The 27,209-nt window shown below is 31.8% G+C and overlaps 2 protein-coding genes across 3 annotated transcripts; both read right to left on the reverse strand.

Annotated features, from left to right (window-relative positions):
* Window positions 1–5,950: 5,950 nt before the first annotated feature.
* Window positions 5,951–26,842, reverse strand: LOC143190001 (uncharacterized). 2 transcript variants are annotated; one of them, XM_076394048.1, is made up of 5 exons: window positions 26,729–26,842; window positions 21,723–22,004; window positions 17,300–17,499; window positions 6,235–6,378; window positions 5,951–6,183 (listed from the first exon to the last, which is right to left on the reverse strand). In XM_076394048.1, exons 1-5 carry the CDS (start codon window positions 26,778–26,780, stop codon window positions 6,094–6,096), a joined length of 768 nt encoding a protein of 255 aa, XP_076250163.1. In that variant the 5' UTR covers window positions 26,781–26,842; the 3' UTR covers window positions 5,951–6,093. The 2 variants fall into 2 exon arrangements, with proteins under 2 accessions (XP_076250163.1, XP_076250164.1); XM_076394049.1 differs by lacking the exon at window positions 26,729–26,842 and adding an exon at window positions 26,509–26,649.
* LOC143189992 (uncharacterized) lies at window positions 12,272–14,224 on the reverse strand. The gene has a single exon (XM_076394034.1). It carries the CDS (start codon window positions 14,101–14,103, stop codon window positions 12,382–12,384), a length of 1,722 nt encoding a protein of 573 aa, XP_076250149.1. The 5' UTR covers window positions 14,104–14,224; the 3' UTR covers window positions 12,272–12,381.
* Window positions 26,843–27,209: the final 367 nt, after the last annotated feature.

Consider the following 27,209-nt stretch of genomic DNA (forward strand, 5'->3'; position numbering starts at 1 on the left):
CAAAAATACAATCACACCTCATAATAACTTAAAATTTGGTCTTGAAATTCATTATGGATTGGACAGTTGAAACATTAAAAAACTTATGTGTTTTTTAAAAATATTTAAATTTTAGAGTATTTAATCTATGGAAATACTTAGTATAAAATATAGACAAATATTGCATGTTGTCTCTTTTTCAGAAGTTTTGTTAAATAGCCTGAAATAAGACTAAAATACAATATTAGACTCGTTTTCCTCAGAGCAAAATTCTCTGGAACTGAAAATATAGACTCGACTGGTGATTTAACAAGCTCAACTGATGAGCCCTTTTAAAAATTTCTCGAATATACTAGGGGAAAAATGCTATTTCTACCTCCATGACCTTTAATAGATCCAACAAAATTCTTTAAGCAATCTTGGTTTGATTTGTTAAACAAATATAGTTATTTGTAAATTTAGACAAAATAGATTTCTTTAAGGTAATAAATCCCCTAAAAGTAGCAATTAAATTTATTGATGGCACCATAACAAATATTTTCTTAACAAGGCAATCAAATTTAAATATATAATTCCTCTACTATAAAATGATTGAACACTGATTGTTCTAAAAAGTTAAAGTATTGCAAATATTTTAGGGATATTTCACAATTAAAAGTAGTATTTATTACTACTAATTATCCAGTTATATTAATTGTTGCCTTCTTGTAAGACTTCTTTATGTAGAGACATCACACTGATAGCATACGAACAACTTGGTAGATTAATTGAATTTTATTACTACTAACATCTTCATAAGGTTTTGAATTTCTGTAAACAAACAATATATAAGCAGACATGTAGTAGATAGATAATTTTATATGTACCTGATAAAACCAATGATAGATATGCATTTACCCTAAACCTGTTCGTGAAGAAAGGAGAATTCTAAATTTTTCACTAAAATGTCCATAACAAACACTATGACTTTGATATATTTGCATTGTGGTTTATCCAGGTAACTTACTACTATTTACTTGATCAACCCATTTTTGGAAAGGAGCGAGATCATTCTTTGGGGAACGATATCTAATTTCCGTAGTAGAATTTTACCCCGGTACACTACATCTTTTACTACACTGACGCATTGTCATCAATTTTTATATTATTACTCCATAATAATTAATGTAAAACAGAAAATATGCACAACGTAAAACGAAAATTTCGTGATCTAAACAAAAACCATAACCTACAAACAAAAAACATAAAAATGGACGCCCATAGAAAATGCTGATTTCACACAATTTGATCGACCAATCACATTTCATGTGATAGTGGCGGCACCAGGAATTTAAACTAGCCAATCACAATTTGCGATCGCAGCGCTACAGTTGATTGAACTAAACAAAACATTTCCCCAAGGTCGCCTATACCGTGAAATTTCTATTTTTTCTATGATGACAATTTGTGAGGTTACAGTAAAAGGCTCTAGCGTGCATGCGGATTGGCCAAAATTGTTCATGCCCATTTATTCTAAACTAGCTTGATATATATCACAGCCAGGCCTTGTTGTTTACGAATGTTGTGGTCATAGTGTCATAGAGTGATATTTGATTGGCTCTTTAATAAAGTTTGGTAACTTCTAAAGTAATGTGTTTATGGCCATCAATTTAATACTGTAGCAAACTTTGAGTTTTTCTATGTTAAAAGTCTCTTTACCTGTTTTATCCAAAAGTATATAGTGCATATTATTTTTAACATTCTATCTAGAAGATCATTAGATAGTATGCAATTAAAAGGTTTTAAATTTACATTTTTTAAAGATGTTTGACAAAAAATATGGTATGTTATCGACGTGGCAATATCGTGAGATATAATAAAAAAATAACTCAAAAAACTGCTGACAGTATAATAAAGCAATTTTCTGGGATATGGGATATTACCTTGCCTCGTTTGTTCATATAGGAACATCTGCAATTGAAGGTATAAAGTGAGGTTTTTCTCAACTCCTGGTAATATATCCCCCGTTAGTATGGAATTAATCCTCTTCACACTTTCCTAAAGACCAGTGAGATGAAAAAAATTAACGAATGGACGTTTTAAATGATTTGTCAAACATGCTAGCCAAAAGTATCCAAAATTACCATGTATATTCTTCAATCCATGAACTCTAAGAGGTTTGCGTTCAGGAGCTATTCTTTTAGTCGAGTCTCAGCTATCAAATAACTTATCCATAAATAAAAGTATATGACCGTTTGTGTAGTTCCTTTCGGAAAGGGATTAATTTCTAAAATTAATTAATAAATATTTGACATTTTATTATTATTATGAATAAACGTACTTCAACTTAGTTACAACGCCAAAACACGCCGTAAGGATTATAAATTTCTTTGATTTTTTAACATTATCAACCATTTTTTTTAAACACAGCTTAATACTTCTTCGAAGTAGAACGATTCGGCATTCCTTTACTGTCTGCGCATCCGGCTACACAACACTTTCTAGATCGAGAATTCACTTTCATTAATGTTTTACGGCCTTATAAATAATAATGAACTAATAACTTAATCTCTAAACGTTATAATAATCTAAAAGCATTGCTCCTTAGATCTTAAACCCTGAAAAAGCCAGGCAAATAAACAATAAAAGCGCTATAGAGACAAAGTGAGTCAATCGGATCTCGTTGCGGCTCATAGCATAGCGATTAAAACAAGAAATAAGTAAAAGTAGTGATATTTATATGTTGGACGTAGCGAAACATTTTCCCAAAATTTCCTATAAAGTTAAATCTATGTTTCTCTATGGTCGTGGTTAGGAAGTAATTTTTAGGTTAATTTTATGTTTACAAGAGTTTGTTCAGGTAATATGATTATTTAATAAAGAAAATCAGCAGCAGAAAGTACGAAACTAAGGGTATAATGTATTAGTAAATGTATGTTTTAGTTAAATTGTAGTCTAAGCTAGATGAAGGTTTGGGGAACCAGGCCGCTTTTTGTATATTTAGAGCATGTTATAAATAACATTCAAGGCGAAAGGAAAGTAGAAATCTGGAACTAAGAGCGCAAATGAAAGAAGAAATGAGAAAAATTTTTATTGAAATAAACGAAACTAAATATAAAACAATGAAAAGTCAAGCAAAAGAATAGTCAATGAAAAGTCTCCGGCCTGACATACAGATGGCGCTACTAGAATTAAATCCATATGTTTTTTAGTTAGCTCTAACCCTCAAAAGATGCGTGTATAAATTTGACAGCACTTGGATTATTAGTTTGTGAATTATAGCATTTTGAGTGAAGCAACTTTTGTTATTGTGAAAAAAATGGATAAAAAAGAATTTCGCGTGTTGATATAATATTGCTTTTTGAAGGGAAAAAATACAGTTGAAGCAAAAATTCGGCTTGACAAGCCTGGCAAACAAGAGCCTGACAAGACTTGGCAAAGACTTGGTGAAATGACCACCGAAGACGGTGAACATAGTGGACGCCCAAAAGACGTTGTTACCGATTAAAACATTAAAAAATCCACAAAATGATTTTCAATGACGGTAAATTGAAATTGAATGAAATTGCAGAGACTAGAGATATCAACTGAACCTGTACATCATATCATTCACGAATATTTGGGTATGAGAAAACTCTGTCGACGACGAGTTGATGATTTGGAGCAGTGTGAAGTGTGTGAAGTGACAATGGATGAAACATGGCTCCATCATTTCGTTCCGAAGTCGAATCAACACTCATCCGAGTGGACTGCACAGGATGAACACACTCCAAAGCGTGGGAAAACGCAACAGTCGGCTGGCAAGGTTTTGGCGTCTGTATTATAGGATGCGCATGGAATAATTTTCATTAACTACCTTGAAAAAGGAATTGACATGTTACAGCTGGTGGATGTATACATTACACATTTACAAAAGCTGACGAAGTTAAATATTTAAATTATCTGTTGCTACTACTACGGTATGAACCATTACTTGGCGGGACAAAATAAAAATATGACCTCATTTCTTCCGACAAAATGTAATCTAAAGGTATATTAAAGGGTAACAATTGGAAAATTATTAGTTTCATTAGACGGTAGGATTGATTTGGAAGTATGAAAAAGGATTTTGGATATTGAACGATTAAATACTATTAACTATCAAATAGAATAGTTATCAGAGCCCATAAGAAACCTGAACTCCCTCAGTCAAGATAAGTACATAATCCATACAGTTTTACACCAAACGAAAAAAAATGTGTTAGAGTATGCTATGTCAAAATTAAGTACTTTTATTCTAGTTTTTATTTCAACATTTCATTTATATTGTTTCTAAAACAAATAGTGTTTATATACTGTCTAAAAGGAACACTTATAATCATACAAAAATGATAGATGACCAGTTGGTAATCACATTCTTCCTTACAGTTGTCTAATATTTATTAAAAATATGTGTGCAACTTCTACGCATAGGAGGGACTTTTTTTTGATATCACTACATAGTATAAAACAAAGTCGCCTTTTCTGTCCCTATATCCCTATGTGCGCTTAAATCTTTAAAACTACGCAACGGATTTTGATGCGGTTTTTTTCAATAGATAGAGTGATTCAAGAGGAAGGTTTATATGTATAATACATGCATAATATACTAAGGCAACATTGCTAATTTTAGAGGTTTCTAACGTGATGTCGTAAATTAACCTATTTTTTTAGGCTTATTTAGCAATTAGCAAAAACGCTGCCTAACCCTACGAGTTAGATCAAATTAAAGTACTACAGTATTGTACGCCATAAAAAGGTCTACAAAAAAGTCCGCGATGGTATATGTTTATCTTTTAGGGATAACCCACATTAACCATTTTTATTGTTTACTTTTTACGTGAGAAAATGGCTTATTTACGAAGCTATTTTAAGCAATACGGCATTAATCCTTATCGAATTAAGTACCTTAAATACAGTGTGCAATTAATATAGATCAATATGGTTCCTTACAGCATGTAAATTAAACAAATATTTTCGGAGATATTACAAATTTAAAATTTGCGTTTAAAAATGTGTAATGTAATAAAAATTGTATGAATTTACATATTCCAAAGATAGCAGGAAATCTTCATAGTAAGTATAGGGGAAGAGGAATTGTTTTACTCCAAATTTAATGCGTGCAGGCCAAGGGCAGTAATGAATGAACCAAAAATACTGGATCGATTTTAATCATGTTTTCATTGAGTGACATAGGCATATATATTTTATGCCCGTGCAAAGTCGGAGCGGGCCGCTATGTTTTTATATACAACGTTCATATTTTTTCTGTAGTGTATTTAATTTAGTATCAGCATTGCACCCGTGCGAAGCCGGGGCGGGTCGCTAGTATTATATAAAATAATATATAATATAATAATTATATATCTATTATATATTATAATAATATAATATAATTTTATGTTGTATTAAAGTGATTAAAAATATGTCGTCAATGGTAATCTTTAAATAAATATTTATAAAACTAGACAGAAATACTAATACAAAAAGACAGTAAAAAGTTTAATGAAAGATATGTTTAACTAATTTCATGATGCCGTAGTTGACATTATTAAAGTAGTTCTTAAATTTAAAGTATTGGTGGTAATTACTTGTCAATTAGATTAGTATGAATAAGATGCGTAAATGTAATGGCCAAAACGTTTACTAACATCCGTGCTGATTAATCAACATATTTAGATTTTATACAACATTTAGAATAAGATATTTTACACAAGGGATATTACACTTACTGAAGTAATCTTCTGCATATCAGTTTTGTAATAATTACGATAAGAAATATTTATTTCTCAATGGGCAGATTGTCGAGTCATTAAGAGTAATAAAAAAGCACACATATTATTTACCCTCAGGTATATTCATTAACAAGATAATTTAAAGCTGATTAAACAAATTTGTATTTCTATTTATAATTATTTATTCGAATTTAAGCTTTTTCATTTATGACTAGCATTTTTTATAAATAAAACTTCGATTTTACTGGTCGATCATATAAATGTATTTGAAAATACATAACGAATTTTTATTTTGGATTAGTTATTTTAAGGGAAATTGAAAAAACACAAGCAGCATGTTCAGCATCAAGCGGCACGTCTGAAAGCAATAATTTAAGTGCATTTAACTTCTGAGAACTAATACTTCATAAACGTGGTGTGGCATTTCCTTTCCATCGAATGGAATGTAGCAAACCCCATGGCTTGAATGAACCTTGAATATAAATTATTTTAATCTTGTTTTACGTAATTTCATATCAAATACCTTCCCAACGGTGATAGCTCCATCATGGTGTACCCTTCCTATGTATAAAGGCTCTCCATCTGACGTCCTTCCACCTTCCACGGCACCAGGAGGAATTGCTCCATCAATTGAAGGTACCCAATCGAATCTTTGCTCGCAAAGTATCTATAAGTATGAAATTTTTATTTATTTTGTATAGTATTTCCCTATTATCTATTTTTTTTTGAAAACATGTGGTAATAATACAAATCATAGTACATAAATATTATTCTATTTAAATAAATAATTGAGAACGTAAAAGATAACAACAAATTGTTAGCAAGAATAAGGTACAAAAGACTAATTAGTATAGACAAATCTTAATATCATTATTTAAAAAAATAATTTAGGGAAATCTGTTATAGATAAAAATATAGATCTGAATACAAACAATTGTTTTATCGCTATAAACATTTGTATTTGGTAGTTTTATTTCAAATTATTGTAGTATAAAATTTTGAAATAAGGTTGGGTCGATGATAAAATGAACAAAACAAGCAGACCAGGGGGTATTAACGACATTTATACTGACTGAGCGATTCATCAGTGAAGGAATGCTGAAAAAATATAGATATATTCATATTTTTCGTAATTTTTCGCCCAATGTATCATTATTCTTATTCTTATAGATTTTGAGCCGATTTCTCCGTTTTTTAAAAAATTATTGATGGTTGTAATTGAGAACTTTTAGTTGGCATTTAAATCATCGTTATTACAAACCTAGTGTTTTCAAAAGATAGCATTGAGCTTTTGCTTTGAGATTTCTCACTATCGAATATAGGGTTGGCGCGAAGAAATATCGATATTGGTAAAAATCAGTATAAATATTTTTTTGTTCGTCGATGTAATTAAAAATTGATATATAAAAATTTAACATACCCTAACACGTAATGTTAGGGAACTAGTTACATTTAGCATTCTCTGGCATTATGTGGGCTCGGAAAAAGACGCTTTATTGATCATTTTGTTTCTATTTTCACATATCGAATAATTATATATTAATTTTGTGCATATTTTAATTTTAGTTGCATTTTGAAATAAATTTTGTATCACTAATAAATACTATACTAACGGATACTTTCTGGGATTAATATGTATTTATAAGCTCAAATTGTTATATCAGTCTCTCTATGATTTGTTCATTTCTTCGATTACTAATTAAAAACTAGCGTTAAAAAGACACCGTCAAAAATAACATTGCTGCCAAAGTTATACTTCAATTAATCTATTATTCCATCTTTCTGAAACTAAATGAATATCCCGACAAAAAATTATTTTTTAAATTCTTGTCTATTGCCTGGTAGATAATGCCTAAATAATGTTTATCTTTGACTTGAATTTTTTTCCATAATTTGCATACAGATGTATTTAATTCCGAAATACAGGCTTATTTTTTGCTTCTATTCGAACTCTAGAAATACAGTTTATTATTACAATTACGTTATAATTTTTATTTCATATAAAGGGTATTAAGTAATATCTATAATAATACTATTAAAAATCACTTTTGAAATTTAAGAGTGTGCAGTATACTTTATCAAAATAATATCAACATATAGTATAATTGCAAAAGTGGGCATTGGGAAATGGCTTCGGTACCAGCTGCAGTTGAAAAAATCGAGAAAAGAAATATATAAGAAAGCTGTAGAAAATTATTGAAAATATTTTGATTGATATAATGTGGATAAATTCATATTACATAATATAATATTTCTAAATGAACGAATTTTTAAAATTAAAAAAAGCGATCAAAAGATAAAACTTAATAAATGATATTAAATATTATATTGCTAAAAAGCATGTTTGAAGCTCTATAACTATGTTTTTGTATGAAATAGTTAGGTGATGCTTTTTCGGCCCTACTGACGGTAATGATGACGCAGGAATCATGACAAGCAAGGTCGAAAGTATTAGTGGTAGTAGTAATATATCTACTATATTTATTTATCAATTTACACAATTTTTCAAACAAACTACATTAGTTCGCAATTCTTATAAATAGGTTTACAGAATTACAATGTGTACATTTGAAAAAAGTTTTGAAATAAATTGAATTTACGAAGTTTTTATTAGGATCAATACAGCTGTTGGATAATACTTAAGAAATATTGTATAGTATATTAGAGTTTAATCTAGTAGTATAATATAATTTTAATTTCGCAAATACATACTGATGTATTTATCCCACGGTCATCCTGCTTGTATAGTGATGCAAGTGTAACCGAACAATTTTAAGAAATTACGATTATACTAAGCCCTTTTAATATAAGATGTAATTTAAAAAAAAAGTCGAATACTACCATATTTATAATTTTCACTTTCATCAACAGATATCAATCAAATCAAATTATTAAATAGCAAGCTGCCATTAAAATTCCTTTAAAAAAAATTACACATAAATTAATTTCATAAAAGAATAACTATCAAACAATAAGTTATAACCTAATAAAATAATATTTTCATTGTAACTACATATTACAAATAAATGCCGAATTGTATAAATATTATATAATTGGAAAAATAAACAGATATTTTATAAGAAAATCATTTGACAGCATCCATTAACAAAAGTACTAAGATATAATAAACAAACAAAATTATTGTTATGATAAGTTACAATACAATTATTACTAACGCTATAAAACCAAAACACCTTAAAAATGTGGGTACCTGGTTAGATGTATTTTTATTGAACCCATAATTATCATTGTTTACTTAATTATTATATTACACCACAGGTAAATAATTCTGACTATATATTCTAAGGGTGCTCTCTTGGATATTCAGTTTGTTCAGTTCTTTCATTGTGAAAGTATCAGTGTGTGTAACAAGTGTTTTGATCACATCATAATGAATTCCAGTCAGTTGTTAAGCGAATTGATGGAGATCTACGGAAAATTTATCATAAATTATCCGAGGGTGAGTCAAAGGTCTCGCCGTGAAACAGTGGAATCACTGATGAAGCATCATAAAGTGAAGTTATTAGACACGGAATACGATTTCCTGGTGCACCAGATGGACGAGCAGGCTTCTGAGACTCATAGAAGTGAGAAGAAACGACGAATCTCCAGGATTCCAGCTAAACCATCCGTTCTTACAATTGAATGTATTAGGTCTAAAATAGACGAACAGCTATCAAAAGCAAATGTAATAAAGCGGACCCCCCGAGAGACAAATTTTCAACTATCAGAGACTTACGACGCCCCCGAGAATTCGTATTCGACTTTAAACCGGCCAAAAGTGCAAATGAATAGAAACATTTACATTGCGGCCTCCAGAAGAAGCAGCAAATTAACCAGATGTTAATTCAAGAAAACAATAAAATAGAGAAATATTTATTCTGGATGCCGTTAATATACGACATCAATTAATCTATTAACCTTAACAAAACCATCAGTACAAACAAAAAATAAATATATAATGGTGCCGCGACCACATTAATAAGTCATTTAATGATTTATTACATTGGAAAACAAGATTAATTATTTTCTGATAAAATTTATATAATTTTATTTCGTTTCTAAACACAGCAATAGTTCGAAGATTAATGAAATTATTTTGATAATATTAATAAATTTAAATTACATAATATAATATTTCCCGATGGGCGCATTTTTAAAATAAAAAAATCATTAGAATACATCCAAGAACCTAATAAATGATATTAAGTAATATAGTGCTATATATTAATAAAGTTACCTACTAAAAAGGATTCTTGAAGTTGTGAAATTAGTTCTACAATTAATGGTTTTTATGAAAAATGTCAATGTATGTATTGATTTGGATGAAGATATGAAATAATCAGGTGAATGGTCAATATCACTTGATCAAATAAATTATTATATATCGTAATGAATATTGTCACGAAGTCGATGCTTTAAAACATTATCTAGTAATGGCCAATAAATTAAATTTAAAAAAAATTAAAATCAATGAACAAAAAACATTATTATACGCACATAATTATGCATCATAATTATTGATATATTTAATAAATAGTCATTTTCTATGTATTCTATATATTCGAGAACGGCGGGAACGATTTGGCACATTTTGATTTTGGAATATGTGTAGAAGTCCAAGGAAGGTTTTGTTAAAGATATCGGAGAGATAAATTAGTAAAATTGTTAATTATGCTTGTAAAATTCTAATAGTCATTTTCCAAATACAGTTTTTATAATGTCTGAAATTGTATAGCTTTAGCTTTATGGCGCGATTTGGTCTCCCTGGCATATTGTCTGTCGGTTTTTGATCATATTTTATGACCATTGCCTGGCCTGCGTCTTATTTGGGATATGAAAATACCTTTGTAATTGACCATTGGCTAGAAAAGAAGGTTTTTGGCAACTGCAGTATACTTTCACCACCATGCAGCCTTAAAAAGGTTGAACCCAGGTGTTCTAATCCTCTTTCACATTTTCAGATATCAAAAGTAAATCCAATAAAGCAGAGAGGAGACGACAAGACATACCCCCCGAGAGAGAAATTTTCAACTATCAGAGACTTACGACGCCCTCGAGAATTCGTATTCGACTTTAAACCGGCCAAAAGTGCAAATGAATAGAAACATTTACATTGCGGCCTCCAGAAGAAGTAGCAAATTAAACAGATGTTAATTCAAGAAAACAGTAAAATAGAGAAATATTTATTCTGTATGCCGTTAATATACGACATCAATTAATCTATTAACCTTAACAAAACCATCAGTACAAACAAAAAATAAATATATAATGGTGCAGCGACCACATTAATAAGTCATTTAATGATTTATTACCTTGGAAAACAAGATTAATTATTTTCTGATAAAATTTATATAATTTTATTTCGTTTCTAAACACAGCAATAGTTCGAAGATTAATGAAATTATTTTGATAATATTAATAAATTTAAATTACATAATATAATATTTCCCGATGGGCGCATTTTTAAAATAAAAAAATCATTAGATTACATGCAAGAACCTAATAAATGATATTAAGTAATATAGTGCTATATATTAATAAAGTTACCTACTAAAAAGGATTCTTGAAGTTGTGAAATTAGTTCTACAATTAATGGTTTTTATGAAAAATGTCAATGTATGTATTGATTTGGATGAAGATATGAAATAATCAGGTGGATGGTCAATATCACTTGATCAAATAAATTATTATATATCGTAATGAATATTGTCACGAAGTCAATGCTTTAAAACATTATCTAGTAATGGCCAATAAATTAAATTAAAAAAAAAATTAAAATCAATGAACAAAAAACATTATTATATGCACATAATTATGCATCATAATTATTGATATATTTAATAAATAGTTATTTTCTATATATTTTATCTATGTATTCTATATATTCGAGAACGGCGGGAACGATTTGGCACATTTTGATTTAGGAATATGTGTAGAAGTCCAAGGAAGGTTTTGTTAAAGATATCGGAGAGATAAATTAGTAAAATTGTTAATTATGCTTGTAAAATTCTAACAGTCATTTTCCAAATACAGTTTTTATAATGTCTGAAATTTTATAGCTTTAGCTTTATGGCGCGATTTGGTCTCCTTGGCATATTGTCTGTCGGTATTTGATCATATTTTATGACCGTTGCCTGGCCTGCGTTTTATTTGGGATATGAAAATACCTTTGTAATTGACCATTGGCTAGAAAAGAAGGTTTTTGGCAACTGCAGTATACTTTCACCACCATGCAGCCTTAAAACGGTTGAACCCAGGTGTTCTAATCCTCTTTCACATTTTCAGCTATCAAAAATAAATCCAATAAAGCAGAGAGGAGACGACAAGACATACCCTCAGAAAGAGAAGTGTTCAACTCGCAGAGCTTTCGAGAATTCGTATTCGATTTTAAACCGGTCAACAGGCACATATAGATAGACTTTAGACTGCGGCCTCCAGAAGAAACAGCAAATTAATCTGATGTAAATTCAAGCAAGCAATAAAATAGAGTATTTATTCTGCAGGCTGCTAATATACAACCTCAATGAACCTATTAACCTTAACAAATCCTTCTGTATAAACAAAAAATAAATATATTACAGTACATTGACCATTCAAACCTGTTATTTAATGATTTTATTACCTTGAAAAAAAGACGATGAATTATTTTCAGATAAAATCTAAAATTTTATTTAGTTTTCAAACATTGCAATAGTTCGGAGAACATCGGATTAGGCTCTTGCATACATAACTTCCGCTCCAGAACTTCGAAATCGGCCGTTTCGATTTCGTGACAGGGGTCTTCTTTGCGATCTGGTAGCCTTGGACAGTATGCCGGGGCCATGATACGCTCGCACAAGGCCGCAACACCGCAGAACGTTCTGAAATCGAACACGTCGTCGTCCATCCATCCGATGAGGTTTCTGAAATAGACCGCTTCGTCCTGCATCATGGGGCGTCCCATTAAGAGGTCCAGCGCGTCTTGGAGCGCGGACCCGGCCAATTTCCGGTCGTACTCATTCTCCAGGTCGGCCTCCATTTTGAATTTGTTGAAGACGCAGTTAAATAACAGCTTCCTGCCCGATGAGATGAAGACGTGCTCTCTGGCGTAAGTTAAGGGGGTCATTTTTGACAAGCTTCCGCTATCCATGGGCAGCTCGAATCTTGCGCTGGATCTGGTGAAGGTTCTTGGTAACGAGATCCACAGGTCGGTGTTTAACGGCGGCAGTTTCAGTTCTTTCTGCAGAGCCACTAATTCCTCACAATCGCGCTTGTCCTTGGAGACGGCTTTTAACGCTTCCTGCAGTGCTTTCCGGCGTTTCGGATTCAGCTCAGCGTCGACCATCTCCTCGTTTAATTCTCTTCGAAGTTGTTTCAGGATCTCGGCGTCCAAATAGGAGTCCACGTCGAGACTCCTGCGGGGTTTTAAGGATCGTCGTTTACCATTTCCGGCGGAAGATTGATTATCCCCGCCGGCTTGACAAGGTACTAATGATGCTCTGGCGCTGGGGTTGACAGAATCGGCTCCGATGGTCGCCACTAGCGTCTCCGGATCTAGAGATGCCTGAAAAGCCGGCGGGCCACGGGAAGCGTCCCGTTCCTTTTTCTTCTTCTTTTTACCTCGTCGTTTGACCACCTCCTCGGGTTCTTCGTCTTTTCGCTCGTTCTCCTCTGGCTTAATCAGTTCAGGTGGTTGATGCTTGTCGGGTTTGACGTTAGCAACGGCCGTCTTGACTTTCCGCGGTGTTTGTACGGGTAGACTACGTCTGGACGGACAAGCATCGAACTGGGGAAGATGCTCCAAGCTGACCGTTTTCGTCGGTACATGCTGAATCCGGATTAAAGGAGGATCCTGAAGCGAGGCGCTGTACGAGATGGTTTCCTGACTGTGGGTCCTTCTCAGGTCAAGAACCAGCCGCGCCTTACCATTTCTGGGCCCGGCCTCCGGAGTAACGCATCTCCTGGTGGCCGAGGCGCGCGTTGCCGCACTCGCCAAGGTCGGCGCTGGAGTCAAGGGTCGCGAGTCCGTCTCGGTGTACCTTCGGAAGAGTTCCTCCGGCACGCTTTCCACCTGCGATCCAAAATTATTGGTTCTCTCGCGAAAACTTAACTGGTTCAAACCAGTCCGTATACTTTCCAATTCGTCGTCCAATAGAGCATTGCGCACAGTTTTGTTCGTCCAACTGTCCTTCGCTTTCCGTAACAGGTCTTTGGCGTCTTGGTCCACCGGATGATTGCAAAGCAGAGAGCATCCCGGCGCGTAAGGATTGTAAAATCCGGAGTACGGTTTCCACGCGAAAGGTGCTGGCACCGCGATAGTCTTCAGTTGTACGTTGATTTGTTGTGGTCGATGGTATGGTAATTTTCTTAAGGCACTTGCCGTCAGTCCGGTTTTACTCATTTGTCTCATCGCAACAATTTATACGTCTGTCTTACAGTTGTATTAATACGTTATCAAACTGGTATCGATCAAACAATAACGGGCGAAGCAATGTTACCGTAGGGGTAACTATTCGTATGAAAACAATTTGATTTTAGTCCTTCCCGCATGCTAGTAGCATTAACAGCTCGCAATTTAATATTCCTTCTTTTAATTGAGTTCATTTAGTCCGCGAAATAGTAATCCACGTTTTTTAAATATATATTTTATTTAAAAACTCTTATACTCATCGTTTCTTTGTCTTTATAAATATATATTGGATGCATATAAATGAAAATATGACTTTATTGAAATAACACTGAGTTAATATGTGTTAATTATCATCATTCAGACATCTTATGGATAAAATCTTAACAAACCTTCCTTTTTTATGCCTAGAAACATCAATTGTTTATCGTTTTGTTCGTTATTAATAGTTTTTATAAGGTAAACAACTACTAAATAACCTAACCCAACTTCTAAATTCAATGGTTTTAACATTTCTCTATATAAGAAACTGTTCTCTATCTAGAATTATTGAGTTATTAAATATATACAAACACTAATCATCACTTTTGTTATTTGATTTAATTAAGGTTGTTATCTAAGATGATCAAATCCTTTTAGAATTGTATGATACTGCTCCGTCAAATCCCAATTGTCCGATTTGGTATCGACTATTAAAATTGATCATTTTATATAAATAACAAAGAACAGCTTAGAAAACCTAGAGTATTCGAAGAACTTTCAAATAACTCAGCAGTTGATAAATTAGGTGTTTTAAGAAAGGTGCGACTGGAGGGAAAGTGGTCACGAATTAACTGAAAATACCATTTCGAACCGTTTACCAGTCAAAGTTGCTTACCAGTGAAAATATAAGAGTTTTCTATGGCGTAATGTGACTGACAATGAAAAGTGGATCTACATGAGAATCTCCACTGACACCGATGTGGCTGAAATGTTCGTGAATAACAGTTCAAAGCAAACAATAGACGCACCCAGAACATCCACTAAAGATAGCACCTTCTAATCACCATTTGCTCAGATGGATGCAGGATGGATTGGCTGCCACACAGTTTCGGAATATTGAAATGTGTTTTGTTTTTTATACGGTTTAGTGAAAAAATTAATAACCATTAGTTCAGTAGTATAATATTAGTCGGTAGTACATAATGGATTCTCGATCTAGGAAGTGTTGTGTACACGGATGCACAGATAGCAAGGAAATGCGGCATCGTTTTCTTTTGGAGATGTATCCGCATAAAATTAAAACTCCCAAACTAGCGTTTTTATTATATGTTCGGGTAAGTTTAATATTTATTTTCTTGTTTCAGAAATAAATCAGAAAAAGACGCCATGAAAACAGGAGATATTATTTTATTCTTGGATTAACTATTTGATAGTTGTAATACCACTAAAATAATAGCTACTGAGTGCAAATATTTTAGAGGAAGTTTAACATGTAAGTTTAAGGAGTTCAATACACGATATATTTTGGTGTAAAGCAATTCGGTAATTACATAGTGCAAAATTTGATTGCCCAACTAAGAACAAATTTGTTAAAGTCAATCAATCATCAATTAAAAATTTAATAAATACTTTGAGAAGTATTTGATGAGTATTTTGAGTAAGTATCCGAATAATTCACTTGAAATTACTCAATTAAGATAGTTTGGAAATTGGAATTTCAAAATCTATTAAAGCTCATAGATTTATTAACCGTCCTTGAAAATTTAATTAAAAAAGCTCATCATAAGTTCAATTTGTATCACATTTGCCTTTAGAAAATTGTTAACAGTATGAACATGAGGGTGCTTTAGATAATTTACATTCTTTATTGCGAGGTTTTGAGGCATTAAAACTTGACTCTATACGTTCAGTTCCAGATGTTCCTACACGATTAAATAATATTTTCCAATGTCCTATAGTATATATTTTATATTATTTAGTAAAAACGTTATTCAGGTTTTGGTAATTTTGTTTGCCTTCAATTATAATTAATTCATTAGTAACCGTGTGTAAGCTATCTCTTCCATGATATTGCCACGTCGATAATATAATATATTTTTGGTCAAATATCGAAAAATCGAAAGAAACAATTTTTAATTGTGTTTGCAATGCACTAAAGTATTTCCTTGTATATATTTTTTAATATGAATAGGTATATGTATATATATATATATGTATATAATTGTTTATATTTAAATTTCATTGGTCACGTGCCGCATCTGCGAGGCAAACTTTGTCAACATGTCAATCAAGTATTTTCGAACCAAAATATTTTCCTTACAGCCGCCTTTGATGGAGACGTAAACTGACCAATCAAATGACCTGAATGGATGATTATAGCCTCATCTAGATATTGGGTGTAGGAACAAACAATTTTTCAGAAACTACTATCGACTTTTCTCTCTATTACTCTATGTGTAAAATGGCCAAACCGTCACTTTCGAACTAAATCAAATCTAACATACTAATATATAATAATAACGTGTTAAAAGAGTTATTATTACTCTACTATAAATCAAGCAAACCACCAACCCCAATGAACATGTCAGGCAAAACTGCGTTCCATATGGTTTGCAAGTATGCTGCAAACTATAAAAAACAAAACAGGAAATAAAAAAACGCTGGTTATATGTACAAGACATTACTGTCATAAGTTATTCACTGAACTTTTATTGCAGTAATATAATTAAAAAAATAGCGTTAGGTGATATAACTGCTAACGCATTTTCAAATCTGTTCGATTTCATTTTCACTTTCTAGAAGAACATTTTAAAATCACAAAATATTAAAAAATAAAAAAGTGCAATTCATAAGAATACCCACCCCTATTTTATTAAAAAATGTGTTTTACTGTGGTACACTGATTAATACTTTTAAGACATTTAACGGTTTCGCAGATGTTCACTCTTCTATTATGACGAAATATTACATGAAAACTTCAAGTTAATATGTAAATTATATTTTGAGTTTTGCGAATACAAATATATGGCAGCTGAATATTACATACGAAGATATTATATACAAATATTTGCTCTAATATAATAGTTGCTTCTTATTTTAAATTTATTTCAGATAAGATATCCAGGAGAATATTTATATCGAAGTAAATAACATATCAATGAAAATAATGTGTTAATTTGTCGGTAAAAATTGTAAATATTTTTCGAATAAACCGTACCTGATACTCGTGCTTCATATGTTCAGAACCCCCATAGGCGACATAAGCAATTCTTTTGTCCGGAATCACTTTAGCTGGCAACCAGTCACCTTCATGAAATGCTCTTCCGACGAATATTTCGGCACCATCGATATCGTGTCCACCACGTAGGGCCGTGGATGGTACACCGTAAGAACTATGAGAGTCCACCCAATAATAGGCTGTAAAAAACAAAATAAGAATGTATAAGCTGCATATGATTCTGAATACTGAATATGACGAATATAAACGATTAATATCATTCCATAATAATGTTCGTCATTGAAAGGTGGCCTGAGCAATTGTGTGGTAGTTATAATCCTTTAATTATATCAAATAATTAAAGCTGATTTAGAATTACAATTTTAACAGTTATTAGTTATATGTACATTTTCATAACCATTTAGTCAGGTGTATAATTTTAAAGAATATAAAACAGATGGTGACCTGTCTGAGCAGCGCTTCACTATCTTTGAAGATACCAAAAATGGGTCGATTCGTAGATAGCCTCAAAAGATACGAAAACGTAGCGGCTATCGATGGACAATACTTTGAATAGTTATTTAAGCCAATATTTATTAATTTATAAGCCGATATAAATTTAATATAATAATTTTCTACATCAAGACGGTTAAACCAATTACACAAGTATTCAGTATTTGAATTAACTGATATTGTTATAAATTCAATAAGTTACTTATCAAATATCATTAAATAACAAATACAGTTAATAAATTAGAAAAGTAAATATTTAACAACTTATCTAACACTATTTGCAATATGTATATCGACTGAAATTGGTACAACAAGATATATTTAAAATTTAAGAAGCATATTTGATGAAGAAAATAAATGAACAATAAGGTAAGCTGCCTACTAAACCTATAATGCTAGGATATTTAATTATAAGCTTTCGTTTAAAGCGTTTATAAGTATAAGGACGTTTACGTTTATCATTTTCTTCCTTTTTTCCTTACTTCTAATTTTCTGAAAATTATTTGAATGATTTAAAAGTGGTAAGTTTGATATGAATGAAAAAGATCACCAAAAGAGCGAAAACTCAACTCAAAGGCCGAAAAGAAGATAGCTACCACATTAATTGATTGGAAATACCCTTTCGAACCATTTCATTATCGCAGTTGCATCGCTTGTCAGGCAAAAAAAGAGTTATCTGTGGCGTATTATGACTGGCGCTGAAAAGTGGGTTTAATACAACAATCTCAAGACCAAATATCCATTAGCTCAGGAGAGCCCTCCACACTGACATCGAAGGGTCATGGTCATTCATGATCCTAAAGACTAAATACTTTCATAAAGAAAATGAAACTATTGTTGCAGATGTCTACCGGCACCAATTGAACAAATTTTTATTTTTGCAGAACAGGCCAGCAGCAGATGCCTCTGAAGTTATACTCTCGCATGACAACGTTGGCTACCCCTGCAGAAGCTTAAAATTCTGCTCCCAGCCCAGCGTACTTACAAGAAATGTCAAAATGAATAAATGATTAGATTGCTGTAATCCAACATTGTTCTTTAAACACAACAGCGCCATGTTGCCAGAAAAATGGGAAAAAAGTTATTCAATATCATGGGGAATATTTTCGATTAATATTTATAGTGTACCACTTTTTCTCCAGTGAAAAAATAGTCAGAATACATGCAAGCATCTAATAAAATAATATTAAATAGTTTTTATATGGACATGAATTAAAACAAGATTAGAATTGGATATATTATCTAACATAAAATGTGACTGTCTCGTAAACCGTCGTACACCGAAAAAAATAAAAATTAGAATGCACAAAATAGTTTTAAAAAAATCTAAATAATTAAACTGCGGGCTTTATAATGGATATTATTTATTAAAATTTGCGTTATTGTTGAATTTTACACTCACCTGCCATTTTGGAGATATCTTAGCTCTAACGGTAAATTACTAATTTCAAAACATAATCTCTCGGGGAGGGTATTTATGTTTTAATATTTATCTTATCATCGATATAAAACTATATATAGTAATATTTATGACTGTGTTGTGTTTATTTGCTGAAAATATATATAAAAATAATATGTTGCAATTATTACAAGAAAAATGTAAAATACTCATCAAGTTAATAGGGTGGATAAATTATGAAACATTATACTTTTTTAATTTTGTTATTAGCCGCTATAAGGTACACAACAGACAAATTTCATAAGATATACTCATAGAGAAATAGAGATTTAACTTTATACGATATTTTGGCGAAATGTTTCGCGACGTCCAACATGTAGATGTCGCTACTTTTAACATATTACTTGTTTTATTCGCTGTGACATGACGAGCCGTGGCGGAATCTGATTGGTTCATTTGGTTCTATGGTTTGTTTATTTTCACGCCATTTTCAGTGTTCCCTACATAGAGAACAAGGTTGTTAGCTTTTTATAACGTTTATACATTAAATTATTATTTTATTTTATTAGTATATACATGTCGGCAGTTAAAATACATTCCCGTTCTAGGAAGTGTTGTGTACATCGATGGTGAGGAAATGCATCATCATTTTCCATTAAAAAAGCGATCTTTAGGAAATGAGTAGAATACGTTAAAAATCCTAAACTGGTTGGGTTAAACATGAAACAGATTTATGATCGTTACCATGTGAGACATTTTTGTGATACATTTAAACTTTCCTTTAAGTACTTATGAACAATTTATTGATTATGTAAATAATATCATGAGCCCAGAATATGTATAAATGGAACTGGATCAAAATCAAAATTATATAGAAGGTAAATTGAAGGAGTCAGTTACATTTCTGTTCATAGTTGTTACCATTAGTTTCTAAACTGTCTTACTATATTTGTAGTGCCTATTTCCATCGTTCCAGGCCCACAACGAGGATGTTCAAGGCAAGTATCATCGACATTTGAACAAACTCTAGAAGGTCAATGGTAAAGTATATTCATTAAGCCAGTATCCCCCTTTTTGCTCAATTTTACTGTTAATTACTTGACTCTATAACTTCAGTCCAGATGTTCCTATAAGAGTAAACAAAATTTTATATTGTACCGTAGTATTATTCTTCAAATGCGGCCGTTTTTCGGCGATTTTGTCCTTGAAACGGTCCAAAATAACGCCATGTAATAGTCTGTATCATAAATAAATTATTCCATGCGCATTCCAAAATACAGACGCCATAACCTTGCCAGTCGACTGTTGCGTTTTTCGACGCTTTGCAGCGGGTTCATCGTGTACAGTCCACTCGGATGACCGTCGATTGGACATTGCAGTGAAATGATGGAGCCATGTTTCATCCATTGTCACATATCGACGCAAAAACTCGGGTTTATTACGCTTGATCATGTTCAAACACTACTCCGAATCATCAACTCGTCGTTATTTTTGGTCAAAAGTGATCTCGCGCTGCACTCACTTTGCACAGAGCTTTCTCATACCCAAATATTCGTAAATAATATGATGTGCAGGATCAGTGAATATCTTTAGAGTGTCTGCTATTTCATTCAATTTTAATTTACGGTCATTCAAAATATTTTGTGAATTTTTTAAATGTTTTCGTCGGTAACGACCTCTTTTGGGCGTCCACTGCGTTCACCGTCTTCGGTGCTCATTTCACCACGTCTAAACTTAGCATACCAATCCTTGATTGAACTGTATTTTTTTCCATTTTTCCATCCAAAATTCCATTTTATCCATTTTTTTCACACACAAAAGTTGCTTCACTCAAAATGTTATAATTCACAAACTAATGATCCGACAGCTGTCAAATTTATACACGCATTTTGAAGGTTAGGGCTAACTATAAAACATCTGGATTTAATTCTAGTAGCGCCATCTATATTAGGCCGAGGACTTTTCAATTGACCTGTTACATTGTTGATTTTCTATGTGTATATGCGAATAATGTGATTCCTATTTGGAATTTATTTTCATTACTAAAGTACTAAAGTATGCTCTTATTTATAAATGGAAATCGTTCATTTTAACAGGATAAGCAGATGAATACCATAATGTTAGGTTACCATAATTAGGTTTTCTTATCTTGTTAAAACCAATCATAGTTCAATCTAACATCTATTTAACAAACCTCGTTATAGCGAATAACTTGGTATAATAAATATTTTTTTATGTAATAATATAAAATAAATATTTAATTCCCTTCGGTGACGTTATAATAGGTCTTAAAATGGTAGAATTATTCTTCTGACGGAAAAAGTATGGTTCAATTCCTTTTTTTTTAAATACTCGAATTTAAATGATCCAAAACCAGCTCAGTCATTTTTGTAGTGGTTAATGATGGAAATAGTATGAAGTTTTAACAAGAAGATCTCGTTTTTATGAAAGGTCTCTCACGTACTTTTCTACAGCCTCACGATATTTCATCTGTTCATAAACATTACTTACGTTTTAAACCACATGGGGAAGGTGTGTTTAGTGGCTTCGGTACCACGTACGGCCGTGGATAATAATTATGATGACCACTGAAATGTACGGACGTATCAGGAGGCGAGGGGTTGCCTATATCAGGTGGTCTAGTTGGCGTAATCCAATGCACAGTACCATTAGGAGCGTTTATACATTTGGGGCATTGTTGACGTGTGACATAGGGATTATCGTTGCATATACATTGTGGAGGTTCCAGGGTTGGCGGAGGGGGATACCAGGTAAAACCGTACGGAGGTGGTTCTGGAAAGATATTCGGAAGTTAGAAGAGAATAATTAAAGACTAATTAATACGACTAAACACTGTCATTGGAATATCAGGGAAATTGCGCAGCTTTGTGGCGTAACCCTAATGTTTTTGAGTGTGCTGAATACGAAAATGCGTTTTTCTCATATAACGACATATTTCTTTATAATTTGTGTAGCTATGTTAATATAAAAGAGAATACATTTGAAAAATATTATGTTATTAACATACCATTAAGTATACATATTATTTGTCTAACATATGCTCAATAGTTTGTACTAAAACCTTTTATTTTCTCTTGTGCGAAGCATCTGGAAGGTCTTTCTAAACGACCAACAGTATCATTGAAACGCTCTGTTTTCCTTGATATCTTTTCTTCATCTTTTTAAGAACCTCCATTCTAATATGATGAAATTTGATATCTCTATGTATTCACATTGCTCTTCACTCACATGTTCATAATTTCCGAAAAGAAGTCGAGGATTAAATGAAGAAAATGTACTATTACACTCATACTCAGACTAGAGCAACCAAAATTTTGAAATTCTTTGATTCAAATTCTTGATTACCTAAACATTGTTCTATGACCTCCTTAGCAATTTACCTTTTTTTTTTGAAGGACTGCCATGGTCGTTATCAATTGTGCGTCAGTCATAAGCCGTTTAATGTCTAGTCCAACACTTTTCTTCGCCTTTGCTTCTAAGAACTATGTATTTGAATTTCTTTATTAAAACCAACTTTATATGGAGCGGTGGTAAAAGAACTTTATGTGGAAGCACTAATGTTTCTTGGAGGACGTTTTTTTTCCGGCCTTAACCGCCCTTGGAGGGTAACTATATTTGATCCAAAGATTTGCTCGGTCTCTATACCGTATTACACAAAAAGCAAGGGAATATTTTAAACCCAGCTTGTTACCCGGCCAATTTGCACAACATTTTAAAATCGCCGAATACCTACCAACCATACTCTTCATATTTTAATTTGCGTAGAACGAGTTCTAAATTCTTGTAGGTTTCTTTGAGACGTATGGAATGTTCTACATGAATGGAAGCCTAAAATCCGTCGTTGTGCAGCAGAACTGCTTTAAGGTTTCTTTTTGATGAATTTATGAAAATACTCAATTGTCCTGTATCGTATTGGATCTTAAATGCATTTAAAATTTTCGATTTTTTTCTACATTATGTTCATTTTCAGAATACAAAGAGACATAGAAATCAGTCAAAAATACTCAAACAACTTTTTTGTTGCAGATCTGTGTTATTTAATATTTATGAGAAACAATGTAGGCAATACTTGTTCATTTGGTGTGTTACCCAGAGGTTAGTCAGCGAAGAGGTCTGAATATTAACATGTTTATTTAGAACTATGTTTAAAGATTTTCGTTTGTTTTTATTCCTCCATGTTACTTTTTTAGTCGACCGAGGGACTTACATATATTCTGATGAAATTTTATTTTAAAAAAGCATTTCATTGGGAAAAATTGGTACGATAGATATCAATAAAAATATTTTCCATCATTTTCTGCAACTTTCTGGCAGCATGGCGGTTGATTGAAAGAAAGATGTTGGTTTGGCAACAACTGACAATCAGAGTGCACTGTATATCGCGAATACACTGTTTTCCTGGATGACTAACTTTTCAAACATGAGTCAGCTAAATATTATAGTGTTTACTTGTTTTTTTATATTATAGATTATAAAAGTAGCAGTACAATACTTTATTATAAGTTAATTAATAATTACGTAATTTCAAAGAAATTATTTTATTTGTACAGTAAAAGTTACTATATAAACAAGATAATAAACGTTCCGTGTTCTAGAAAATATACAACCATATGACTTACTCGCAGCAACAAATACATATCAATTTTCTTTGAAACTGACTAACAACATGTGACGATCACACTTTTATGATATTTTAACCGACTTTAAAAAAAGAGGAAGTTCTATATTCGACTGTATATATATATATATATATATATATATATATATATATATATATATATATATATATATATATATATATATATAATTTTTAATGTATGTTCGCCGATTTCTCCGTCAATTATAGACCCATTTTCAATTTTTTTTTATTCGAAAGAGTGCACTTCCAGGGTGGTCCTATTGGAACCAAGCTAGAATCAGTAGGGGGTAAATCGAGGAAAAACCTCAAATTTCAAAGGCAGGTTCAATGTTTTCACATATTTTTTATCAAAATTAATCAGATATTTGGGTATATTGTTACTGATGAACTGATGTGACGAAAAATCGGAAGTAATTCAGTGTAAAAGCCATTCACTTTACATCATATAAGAAGTCGTAGAAATATGGTAGGCAACTGCTTCTATGATGTAATAGTTAGAACATTAAGATTACACGCTGAGGTCGCGGGTTGGATTCCCAACAGAGTAGCTACTTTCTTTTTTCTAATTTGGTTGAAACATCTGTCAAATCACCTAAATTAGGTAGTGAGCCCCAATGCCTGAAACATTCCTTATTTGAAATCATTGTTTCTTAATTCCTATTTTTCTAACTTTCTTTCCTAAATATCTAACACTACGCGTGTGATCAAAGTGCATTGAATTAAACATACCAATACCGAAAATAGATTACACGCCAGAGATATATGAAGCGTTAGTGTTGATCGAGGATTTTGTATTTTAATTATTTATAGTCGGATTATGCTGTCTGTTGCTGCAGAACAAGGCGGCTTTCTCTTTTTGGACGCACCAGGTGGAACCGGTAAAACATTTTTAATATCATTCTCGAGGGTCTCGCCTAGATACTGTCACAACAGGAACTAGCATTGCCAGTTACATTGTCATGCATTGCGGCTACTTTGCTAGATGGTGAAATTAACTTCCAGATAAAACAACTTCCACAACGTAAAAATCATCTGCTGGATGGAACTCCCACTGCTACAGTCTCATAATATTAACACATAGCTTATTCTCTTTCAATAACAAGTTGGCTCAAAGGGTCCTTGCCCTCCGGGTAAGTTCACTGTTGTCGAGATAGTTGTCATCCTGAGATGCGCACAAGAATTTTAATTTGCAACGTTGCCAGTTCTTGTAAATTATACGTACATTTCAAAAAAAGTTTGCATGAATTGCATTTTTCAGTGAAAGTTTGCATTTTCCAATTGAATTTTTAAATTCTCTAGATATACCCGGAATGACACCATATAATGTTCGGTTGAAGATTGGTTTACCTATTGACCTCCTGCGTAATTTAAAGGCACATCGATTATTCAACGGTACACATTTGGTGAGAATTTGGTTGGAAAGACTACCGGAAATATTCTAGAAGTGACTATATTGTCTGGAAAGTTTAAAGGAGAAGTGGTACGGTTACCCCGTATTCCAATGATCACGTCAGGATTTACGATATCCTTCAAAAGGAAACAGTTTTCAAAGCCTCAAGGCCAAACAATGTGCATTTGCGGTTTAGATCTGGAATATATATGTTTTTGCCATGGGTAACTATATGTTGCATGTTGACAATGAATAGAACCATTTGTGCTAGCTGGAGACAGATTAACCAAGAATATTGTACACAGATTAATGCTGAACTAAATTAATATTGTTCATAATTAAAAATAATAAATATTATTGCTAAAAAAAGAATTATCTACCCTACCTACCTCATTTATAAAATTTAATGTTACATGTTAATTTATTTGCTCTCTCTTCCATTCAAAATAATTTAAAAATTAAATATGTTTATCAAAAAATGTTAACTTTAGATTCAAAGGAATTTTAGGTTAATTTGTGAATTCAATATATTGTATATATATTATATTCTTGAAATGTACGTCTAATTTACAAGAACTGGCAACGTTGCAAATTAAAATTTTTGTGTGTATCTCAGAATCTTCCATAATTAGACTCTTATCTCGACAACAGTGAACTTAGCCGGAGGGCAAGGACCCTTTGAGCCGACTTGTTATTGAAAGAGAATAAGCTATATGTTAATATTATGAGACTGTAGCAGTGGGAGTTCCATTTGGACATGAAATTATAGATCTGAAGTTTAAAAACAATATTAAGGAAAAACTACTATATAACCAATAAATAGTTGTAATGTATAATAAAAAAACGTGGTTATTGTAACTTTTTAGACAAAGAGTGATATCGTTATCAATTTCCATCAATATAGAGGAAAACTGCTTACACTTAAAATGCCTTCGCGAAAATAAGAAAATTAAAGTAGCAATTATGTTACGCTTAAAAAATTTAATTGTAAAATAGTTAGTAAAAATTTTCAATGAAATTCTATTGAAAATAAAGTATTTTCTCAAACTATAAATCCACTTTTTTTTATCTAGCTTATTTATTTTTGAAACAATTGATTTTATTTTTGTAATTTTAGTTCAGTTTTATTAGTTGATTTTATCAACTTGTTAAACACACTTGATTGGGAGACATATTATATTCAAATCATGATTCTAAACAATAATTAAATTTGAAAAATATCTAAATGGTTCAATATTTGAACTTACCTGCCATTATACGTCTACAAGTAATAACACCAAATAAGAAACAAATTTAACTGTTATCCATAAGATATTTAAGTCTTGCGTCTTTATCTTATCATCTACATTAAATATTTACAAGAATTATAAAATACACCGGTTTTAATTTTATACCCCATTTAACACTTGTCGCAGATTAAGATTGTTATATTGTCAGGTGTACAGAATATTTTTTGTTGATACACACCATTGATATAATCCGTGAATAAGTCTGTGATGTATTTAAAGAAATGATTCATTTGAATTATCACGACTTTTTATTAAAATTCTATTTTAATTAATAAAAAAAAATCATTTAATTATCAAAAATAAACGACTGTTTCTATCCGACAACACATGAATTACTGAAATCTGGGAATTAAGTAATGGATATAGCTTTAAGAGTAACGCGCAGTACAGTATGATAAAGTATTCTCATCTTATTTATCTACGGAGTTAGTTTAATTTAAACAGAAATTGAATAAGAGAGAAATGGAAATTTAATTTCTAATCTTGGTTAAGTAGAATTAAACCACATTATATCGATTTGGATACTTTGGCAAAATAGTTTTCTCTAAATAAATTAGCCACTTAAAAACATTGATGATACTTTTATAAGAATTTAAGGGCAACACGATTTAGCACTATTCACATGTTGATTGACTGCGTTGAAAATCTTGTAGTCACAT

Source organism: Rhynchophorus ferrugineus, unplaced genomic scaffold (assembly GCF_030347505.1).
Source record: "Rhynchophorus ferrugineus isolate W39M unplaced genomic scaffold, kcgeb_rfMv2 rfM2, whole genome shotgun sequence".
Taxonomy (NCBI): Eukaryota; Metazoa; Arthropoda; class Insecta; order Coleoptera; family Curculionidae; genus Rhynchophorus; species Rhynchophorus ferrugineus.

Excerpts from the sequence above, each read along its gene's own strand:
- LOC143190001 (XM_076394048.1), bottom strand. The coding sequence starts at position 26,780 with ATGAATCATTTCTTTAAATACATCACAGACTTATTCACGGATTATATC. Across the intron at positions 22,005-26,728 it reads ATTCACGGATTATATCAATG|AACCACCTCCGTACGGTTTT; the intron begins GTGTGTATCAAC and ends ATATCTTTCCAG. Across the intron at positions 17,500-21,722 it reads TTCCCCATGTGGTTTAAAAC|CCTATTATTGGGTGGACTCT; the intron begins GTAAGTAATGTT and ends TGTTTTTTACAG.
- LOC143189992 (XM_076394034.1), bottom strand. The coding sequence starts at position 14,103 with ATGAGACAAATGAGTAAAACCGGACTGACGGCAAGTGCCTTAAGAAAA.